Source organism: Mchenga conophoros, linkage group LG15 (assembly GCF_057382185.1).
Source record: "Mchenga conophoros isolate Kocher_MC1m ecotype Shallow Benthic linkage group LG15, M_conophoros_male_GT1.1, whole genome shotgun sequence".
Taxonomy (NCBI): domain Eukaryota; kingdom Metazoa; phylum Chordata; class Actinopteri; order Cichliformes; family Cichlidae; genus Mchenga; species Mchenga conophoros.
Window position 1 is genome coordinate 8,730,928 of NC_140540.1, and position 9,948 is coordinate 8,740,875.

General features: G+C 40.1%; 1 protein-coding gene across 1 annotated transcript; it reads right to left on the reverse strand.

The window, feature by feature from the left end:
- Nucleotides 1-3,111: 3,111 nt before the first annotated feature.
- LOC146557698 (zinc-binding protein A33-like) lies at nucleotides 3,112-6,090 on the reverse strand. The gene is made up of 6 exons (XM_085245943.1): nucleotides 5,469-6,090; nucleotides 5,239-5,334; nucleotides 4,927-5,157; nucleotides 4,793-4,815; nucleotides 4,498-4,616; nucleotides 3,112-4,369 (listed from the first exon to the last, which is right to left on the reverse strand). Exons 1-6 carry the CDS (start codon nucleotides 5,868-5,870, stop codon nucleotides 3,867-3,869), a joined length of 1,374 nt encoding a protein of 457 aa, XP_085102069.1. The 5' UTR covers nucleotides 5,871-6,090; the 3' UTR covers nucleotides 3,112-3,866.
- Nucleotides 6,091-9,948: the final 3,858 nt, after the last annotated feature.

Genomic DNA, 9,948 nt, shown 5'->3' on the forward strand with positions numbered 1-9,948 from the left:
AGAGTTGCAGTCTTCGACTGAAAATGCTACTGTTGACAACCTGAAGGGTATGAAGTAGATGTGCAGGGGAGGTCATAACTGATTTCAGCTCCTAGAGCATTCATCTCTCCATAAACTGCTGGACTCTCTTCTCTTCAGACCTGACTACATAGCCAGGATTCTTGATAAGTTTTTCTATTTGTTTCCTGTCTGATGTGCAGATACCTAATCAAACAGAGCATCCTTTTATTTAAAATCCTGCAAACCACACTATATTGGATGTTGGAGCTAATGTATACCTGTTGATTCAGGACATATATTGCTACAATATTCTTCTGTATGACCCTGTAATTTATAGGTATGAATGTAGGCTAATTATGGAAGAGATAAGGGTATTCTCAAATATAAGTCAACCATTGAATTTCTCATAAGTTAACTGAGCTTCTTTCCTCTCACAGAAGTAAATCAATCTTTCAGGAAAGCTGCAGCTTCCAATACTTGTCCTTAGGGGGCGCTGTGGGTCAGGACTTTGGGGATTTTTTGGAGAGTCTAACTCTTCCTTTCACTTTCATTGACATCTAATGATAATTATAACTTGGGTCACATCAGGGGGACATACACACACACACACACACACATAGGTTCACTAACCACACGCACACACTGCCTGGTTAAAAACATGAAGACATTAGCAGTAACTTGACGCTGAGTGAGTATTGATCTAGTCTCAGGGGGCTTAGAGAGTGAGAGAACACCAGACAGCACTTTATCAGAGCACTTGAATATCGCAGCTCAACGAGCGTTAAGTGTGTGTATTAGTGTGCGCATTTATGTTACAGATAGGAAGAAGCAACATTTGCAAAACAGTTTGTTAATCATTTATTACGGGGTGAAAGTCCAGTCTCTTAAAGTCTAGCATCGTTTTAGTCAGAGAAAGATTTTATTTGGCACTAACTTTCTTTCATTGCTACATTTTACTCAGATTTTCTAATAAATTATTACTTTCCTCTCTTGCATCACTTTTCCTCCCAGTGTCCTCCTGTGAGGTCCTGACTGGCATGTTCAATCTGCATCTATAACATTATACAGACCAGACTGAGGAGCAATCAGGCCTGTGTGTGTGTGTGTGTGTGTGTGTGTGTGTGTGTGTGTGTGTGTGTGTGTGTGTGTGTGTGTATCAGACCAGTGGGGAGTTCATGATTATGATTGCTGAGGACACGTACTGCTCAGATTCTTCTCGGTGATTGCCTCCAAACGAAACATAATGCAGGAGAGAGAGAGAGATGACAACATCCTATACTCGGAGTCTTGTTTCTTGAAGATATCCAGACCACAATAACAAGAGTAAAAAGTGACCAAGAAGGACCTGAAAACAAGGAGCAGATGGAAAAACAACCGCATAAGAGTGCACACGTGTGTTTCCATGCTCATGCTCATTTATCTATATATTACTTTATGTACACTGACTGCTGTGGTGTTTTCAGTAACTGTAGCGTGTGCATACAGGTTGTTGTGCGTATAGCTGTTTTTCTTATTCCACCACTTATTTTAACTGATTTGTATGTCCATCATCTATCCATTTGTGCACACTGAGCAAAGGTTTGCAAGCTCTTAATGAAAAAAAAAGTCAGGTTTTAATAATACTGTGAAAAAATTAGAAAAACAGATATTTGCTCCCATTTATAGTGCATATAATTAAGCTGTTCTGTGGCTTTTTCTATGTGTCTTAGTTCTCTTTGTGTAGTTTGAGCCTGACTCAGTGAGTCTGGGACTACACACGGCTCTGTGGAGACCATACTGTCTGTTGCTGAACTTCTTCTTGTCGCTCAAGCTACACTACAAGGGCAAAAGTAGTGGACCACTTACATTGCACTTATAGGAACTGCCTAGCCATGGAATCCATGCCATGAAGCTCCCAGTGCACAGTTTTTATGCTGATAACAATACCCGCTCTGTAACTTTGTTGCTGAGTTTGCACTAATACGACTTGATACTTGATAATGGATTATCTACGGGCAATATTAGCATCATATTACAGTATCACTCTTGTATTTGCTGAGCTCTTTAGAATGACCCATTCTTTTGCAAATATTTGTAAAGGCACAGTGTATGGTTAGGTGCTTGATGTTGTGGCATTAGGACCAGGATTCAAAGATCAAGAGGTGTGGCCTAGTACTTTTCAATACTTTCATAAGGCATTTTATTCATATAGTGTATTCAGGACCAACCTGCATGTTTGAGGTCATTTCCATGTTGCAGACTGAATCTGAGGTCACTCAAATGATACCTGATGGTATTACATGATAAATAATCTAAATCTCCACAAGGGCTCTTTAGAAAATTGGCACAGTATTGCACATTTGCAACTCTTTCATCACCAACTGAGCACATACACTGAGACACACTGTCATCTCCTCAGAAGCCAAGCCAAGTGTGACTACAGAGGCGCTGGTCCGAAGTACTATAGATCTTATGTCTCCAACCTCAGGGCAGTTGGCACATCTCTCCCCTCCCTTTGCTCGTCTCGTTTGTTTTCTTTCTATTCCCATCTAAACTTGTGACCTGCTTACTGTTACCACTCCTGCTCGGAGCCGTGTTGTCAATCTCATAAACATCATTGCTCCACTTTTGATATCTTTGTCCTGCTTCATTAGTTCGGTGCTTCTTTACCTCTGACCTGTGCGCAGTGATTTATGAACAGCACACTCACATAAAGTACCTACATGTTTGAATCCCATGTACAATATACACACAACGATTATATTTATGTCCCTCTTAATTTATTTAAGGAAATTAACTGGTGCTAAAAAAAATTATTGATTTTCTCTGTAATGTTTTGGGACAACACTAATGTCCACGAACTTACAAAAACAACGGCTTGAGCTTTGAAAGTTCTCAGATTTGATTTAAAGAGAAATTCATTTAAAATAACATTTGACATATTCTGCTCAGTGGCTCAGTTCTCTGTTCAAATATCAAATGATTGATTATTTAAAGGGGATTTTGAGAGAGAAAAACAGTTGCTACACTTTTAAAGAAATTGACTGTGTAGGGAAAACAGTGTGAGTAAACAACAACAACAACAACAACAACAAACCATAGAGGAAACACATTTTTATTCCAGAAATTGAAATTTGACACAATTGAGTTTGCAGTAAGGTTTGTACATTTACAAATCAATTTTAACTCAGTAAATATGAACAATATACTGATGATTAAAACAACTTTCAAAATAGCAAAAGCAAAATTCCCTTCATATAAATCTGAAAAATACACGTTTCTCAAATTAAAGTAATTCAAACATAATTCCCTCACAACCACAGTTAAGCAGGCTTGTCAGTCATTCTCCATCTCGAACCTTCATTAGCTCTGCCAAAAGCAGACTCACACTCGTGTAAAACATGCAGAGGAGTCCAGACTAAATGAAGCCGTATGCCCCGTTCTTCCATTCTTCCCTTTTCTCCCTCAGTGTTTTCTTCTCTCGATCCCTTTTCTCTTTTAATTTGGCCCCTCTGTTTGTTTTTCTTCATTCTTTCATTAGTTGAAAAAACATAGCAGGCATTCCAGCTGTAATACCACCGAGATTCAGTATCAGCACGGCTGTGGATTCATACATGGGAGTGTTTTAGTGGTGAAAAGACTGAAAAAGAGAGCGAGATTGTCGTACACTATTGTCATGTGGTATTACCTCATAACCATTCATTCATGTACTCTGTATACATGTAGACCGATATTAGCCACAATATGGGGCATTGTGGAAATACTGTATATCTATTACATTCAATCACTGAAAATTTTGGTTACATTGTAAATATCCACAACATTACAAAAAAGAGAGTTTCAAATGAGTCCTTATTTTATGAGGACTTTGTAGTTTTGCAGAATGTCTATTTTACTTGTGTTATCCCTACTGACAATTCAGGTGGAAGAATTTTTGTCTTACCGCGAAAGTATGGAAAGAGTTTTTCGGTAAAAGTGTATCTGATAATATGTATGGGCACTTTCCGGCCAAGGGCAAAAAATGATAGTATTCCTTTGTCATAATTTAAGTTCACTCTGACCTTTTGGGGAGGTGAACTTTCCATTGCCTCTTTGGAATCACCTTCTGGTGTAAGTTCACGCAGAATGTTAGTGCAAACACACACATAGATGCCCCAGATCTTTTCAGAAACACTGGTTTGAGCAGCCACACCAACAGCCCAGTAACCATCTACCTCTACATCCCAGCTGTGCTTTCCAGAACTAAAGCTTTCATATCCAAGAATATCTGATTGATGCAGCCTTTCAGGGTTTTGAGGAAATAATGTAGAATCGCATGATGCTAAACAAGTCAAATGTTCTGATACAGTCATTCCCTGGGAGCAAGTGTTGGGATCCATAACTACAGGAGCTTTGGGAAAAAACAGAAATAGAAGGTGTTAGTACAACACCCTGTTCTTTTATTTAATGAAAATGTTCAAAGGGAATTTCAGATATAAGGTCAAAAAGGTGAGTCAGAAACAACAATATTTTGCTTACTGTATTGGATTAGAGTCTTCATTTTTATCCAGACTGAGAAGAGCAGTTTCCCAAGGTGTTTGGCCTCATCGATCAGAGCTCCTGATGGAGTGACTGGATCTGAGAGTGTGCACTGAGATCTAAAAGAATGGCCAAACAAAACTAAACAAAACAAATCAAATGCACCGCCGTTGATTTTTATGTGATTTATTTTGCCTTTTTGTTCACATGTAGTCACTCAAAGAGAAGTGAGTGGTTATGATGGACGGATTTTCAAACTTGAATACATCATTAACCAGCAGTTTCTTGTACTTACCGCTCCATAGTGGATTTGATGTTCTATCAAATAAAGAGGAATTATTATAATAAAATTATTATTTTTAAAAATCTGTGCTTCAGATTTTGTTAGATGGCAAAATTTAAATCAAAAGTATTGATTACCACACATACCATCATAAATGCCATGTCTCCAGCTTTCATCTCCCCCTCTAAGGTTTTGATTTTGTCTCTAAGTGAGGAGATCTCAGCAGTCATGTTTACGATCTTCAGGTTCATTGTCTGACTCTTGAGTCCTGCCTCCCTCCTCACTGCATCTATCCTCCCAGCTTCCTCTGCTCTCAGGAACTGGTAAAGCTTCTGAAACTCTCCTTTGATGGTCTTCTCTGTATCCTGGGCCTGGAGCTGAGGAGAAACACAATTCTGATGGAAGACAAGATACAATGTTTGCTTTAGCTTCAATAGCATTATATGTCTGTAACTTACCTTAATGTGGTTAGCCATTTTATCATATCTGAGTTTTTCTGCTTCAAACGTCCCCAGTTTGCTCTTTAAGTGCATCACCTCAATCTTGATTTTAGTCTATAAATAAAGTGAATAATTATTACATAGTATACGGGAGATCACTTAGTTAGGTTTCACTTAGATTATTTACAAAACATTTGTTAACTTTTGTTAACTACCAAATTAAAAACAAATATCCATGCACTGCTTACTCTGTGCTCTTCTGCTGCTTCGTTGATGGGGACACAGTTGTGTTTCTTATGTTGTTTTGCATCCCTGCAAACCACACAGATGAGCTGCTGATCATTCTGACAGAAGAGTCTGAGTTTCTCCTTGTGCAGACTGCAGAGCTCCTTAGATGCTGATGCAGCCTGACTCCTCTCTCTTCTCAGGTTGTCAGAGAGATTTCTCAGTGCCAGGTTACGTGGTGCCCGAGACATAGGAAATATTTCTTTACAGACCGGGCAAGCCTGAAGGCTACTCTGCCTCCACCACTCCTCAAGACAGTACTTACAGAAGCTGTGACCACACAGCAAGACAACAGGATCCTTAAATATATCACAACAAACAGGGCAGGTGCAGTCCAGCTCAGACTGTGATACATTAGAAGCCATTTTGCCGTTTTTTTCCTTAAGCAGCTTTACTTTCACTTTCACTTTCAAAGAGTCACCCCAGTTTGCTCAAATTTAGTACTCACAGTTGACGCAGCTTCAAAAACTCTTATTAACTGACCTTAACAACTATTTAATGGATTATTTTTATGGATTATCTATCTTGTTATTCTTTTGAAAATCAACATACGTAGGACAGCTGTGGGTGCGGATGTAATTTCTTTCTTCCTATCCACTAAGAAGAAAAAAACACTGGGGGAGGAGCTTTGTTTGACCCTGTGAGACAATCACATGATTTGCACTAGAAGGAGGAAATACTTTTTCCTGGTTGGTTTCTGTTAAGCAAAGAGAGAAGGGGGGGGAGAGACTAAACTTAAGGCTTGACAATAACGCTCCCCTGAGTTTTGTTTAAAAAACTAAGGAAGCACAAGGTGCCAGACTTCCGGCCTGCAGGCCACATACGGCAGTTAATAATGTCAATTGTTAATGGCCCAATTGTTATTGGCTCTGCTGAGAATCCATGCAGGTAGGGATGGGACTTTATTTTGAGGGGCACACCATGTGGCCAATCACATGCAAAGAAAGACTTGGCTCATACCATTATGTAAAAGAAGGAAGGAGATCTGTGTTCTCCAAAAGTTGATTCTGTTCATCTGAACGTAGCGTTTTGTGGGAGAAACGTTTCGTCACTCATCCAAATGACTTCTTCAGTCTCAGCTGACTGCAGGTTTCCCCAATCTTATAAACAGTACATTTGCATAATGACTGAAACCAGCCCACTGAAGGAACAATGGGCTGGGAGGTCAGTTACTTCATCATGATTATGCAAATTCTCATGACCATTGATCAACAACCACTGATCAATGGCCATGAGTACCATTCACAGAGAGTTGCGGAATGCCTGCGATCACAGCATTATAAGATGGTGAAAGATGTACCCTCAGGCCCCCTCCTCAATTCAAAGATGGTCTTTCCCTTTTCAAGTAAATGGCCTCCTTGACTCTGCGAGCGTTCCTCCCTGTCCAGGATGTGTACATCCTCATCATTGAAAGAGTGTCCACTGGCCTGTAGGTTTAGATAGACTGCAGAGTCCTGGCTTGACAAGGTAGCTCTTCTGTGTTGTGCCATCTGCTTCGCCAGAGGTTGTTTGGTTTCTCCAGTGTATAAATCCTGGCAATCCTCCTGGCACTTAACAGCGTACGCTATGTTAGTCTGTTTGTGTCAGGGGACGCGATCCTTGGGGTGGACCAATTTTTGGTGCAGCGTGTTTTGGGGTTTGAAAGCCACAGAGACCCGGTGTTTAGAAAAGATGCGTCTCAACTGCTCCGATAATCCTGACACATACGGGATCACTACAGGTTTTTGCTTAGTCAATTGCTAAGAGAAAACCTGTAGGCCTGAATGGGCACTTAAATCCGTTTCTAATTCTTAACTTGTTTGATCTGCTGCTCACCACAAACAAGCACAAGGACTTTTTGGACTTTTAATTGTTTTGCAGCTTTTAATACTGATAAAAACCTCCATTCATACTACACAAAATAATTAAGCAATAATTAGTTAAAACCTGTTGAACCCTAATGCCCCCGGTACCAGGCTAAAACATTTCAACAACCACCAAACAGCTAAAACAACTGAAGAGCAGGTAACCCGATTCCACCAAAAGATGTAAACAAAAACATGTATCTTTCACCGCTGTCTTGCTTCCACCATGATAAAATCACACGTTTTATTTATACTTATTTCATATTGTAAGTCATGTGCCATGTAAAGTGCCTTGAGGTGATTCTTGATCCAGTTTGGTGGTACATATATAAAAACTGAAGTGATTTAACATTAGAAATTCTGAAGCAGATACATACTGGGTAAAAGTCATGTATGGCTACGTAGAATCTGAGATCACATATTTTCCAAATTGATGATTAACTTACATCAAGTCACTGTTACAAGCAAAAGCACACCACCAATCATTTTTCTTCCATTCTCTTCCCCCCACCAATCGTTTTTCTCATGGCCATGCATTTGCATGAAGGCACACACATAAGCTACATCCATCAGATTCTAGACAGTGAAAATTTCTAATGATTTGTCCTCTGACCACTGCAGCAGCTATCAAAGGCTAACTGTTTTAACATGACAGCACTCACCACCATGTGGCTACTACAGTTCCCGCTCTCCCCGCTCTACTTTAAAAAAAAAAAAAAAAGTGGAGTCTGTCTGTCCCCTCCCGCTTAATGTAACCAACTTGAGACATGGCATTGATTTGATTCAACTGTTGGGTTATCTACATCTCTCACACTACGCAGTGTGAGGTCAGTTACACAGCTTTTCCCACTTACCTACAGGCTGGCGTAATTATTAGAGCAGGGTGCTGTGGTGCGACTGTCCATAACCATAAAACATTCAATCTACATAAAACCTAGTGTTCTGGATCTGGCCACAGTAGCATCCCAAGGGTGGTGCTGTAAAGCCGTCCAGAGCCACAATTAGATGGAGAGAGTTGGAAGAAATACTGGATGGTGGCCGGGACTGAACGAGAGCACAGCTGATGGTAAACTAATTTTGTTGGCCTGATACCCCTACCCAATACACACACATACACACAAACCACATGCTTCTAAGTGAAACACAGACACTGCACTGTGCTTTCACACATGAGAGTAGCCTCTCGAGCCTCTGAATGTAGGACGAAATCACACACTTTCCTGCTCTTTCCATCTTGCTTCTCAGCTGCTCTAACACACACTTGATCTCCATCTCAGCGAGTAAGGCATATGCTCCATCATCTGCCTCCAGGGACAGAAGACTAAATAGTGGGAAGTAGTTCAGTGAGACACCAAGTGTTGGAGAAAAGTGTTGTATGATATTTGAAATGTGTTTGGAGACTTTGGAGAACATTTTTGATACATTATATATATTACAAAATCTCATAGCATTTTTTTTAGACCTCTAAAGCTCATCTCAGCTCATTAAAATGACATAATTAGACGTTAGACCTTCATGCATGCAAAAAGGTGTAACTGTAAACTGACCTCATTTAGAATCCGCAAATCCATTAACATGCAAATCATTCCTCGCCTCTGTAAACCCTACTCACAAGTTCTCTTGTGATGGGCTACACTGCTGAAGTGTGTGTTTTGTTAAGCGGGAGAGGGCCTTATTAGTAAGGCCTTATCAGTACCTTATTAGTAAATCAGGAAGTCTGTAACCCAGCTAGGGCACCGTTCTGGTGGGTCAGAGGAGAGCAAAGACCTCATGTCCATCCCCTCCTGCCTGGCCATGCAAATCACACACTACATTTCTTTCAAGTGCAACTGTTCTCCCTGGATATGTCTTCTTCTTCTGTTCAGTGCACAATAAAACTCACCTCAAGGTGCTTTATTATTGCAGGGTAGAGACTCAACGAAAATAAAGAGAAAACTTTTTAGATGACCAAAAATGAATAAACACTTGGCGACAGTGGGAAAGAAAAACTCCTTTTTAAGAGGAAGAAACATCAGATAAAACAAGACCAGGGAGGAACAACATGTGCAATGACCAGTTGGGGAGGAGGGGGGGAAAGAGCAGAGAAAGACGGGAGAAAAGACTTGACTCACATTAAGAAGGTGAGTTTAATAACTGTAAATATTCTTAAGATAAATGTGTCAGAAACTTTCACTGTCTGAATGCAAACTGTTATTTTTTTAATGATTAACTAAGTTAAAACAAAACAAAAATAAATTTTGAGGAGCAATGTAACCAGAGGAGCAGCTCTGCAGCAGGGCATTACATGAATTTACGACGTGTGAAATGTTTCCTTTGTTCCTCCCTGTGGCAGCTTGCTCCGGGCAATTACAGAAGGCAGTGACCTGAAGTGAGATCATTACCCCCACAACCTATCATCAGCCCACATCATTTTTGTCCAGTATGATATGATTGACGCAGGAAAACTTTTCATATGCTCTTTATCAGCTCTTGCAGTAACACGGGGTTGGTGGTAACATGAAAGTAGCTTTTGCCTTCTGCGTTTCCACCTTAAATAGCTGTTAGAAGTGTAATTTATCATCATGTTTTCCCAGTATTGTGGTAAAATCTTACACCGAGC

Bases quoted from the DNA above. Each gene is read 5' to 3' on its own strand.
- LOC146557698 (XM_085245943.1), bottom strand. From the start codon at position 5,870: ATGGCTTCTAATGTATCACAGTCTGAGCTGGACTGCACCTGCCCTGTT. The intron at 5,335-5,468 runs GTAAGCAGTGCA...CTTTATTTATAG, and splicing joins AAGCAGCAGAAGAGCACAGA to ACTAAAATCAAGATTGAGGT. The intron at 4,816-4,926 runs GTATGTGTGGTA...TTTATTTGATAG, and splicing joins GAGACATGGCATTTATGATG to AACATCAAATCCACTATGGA.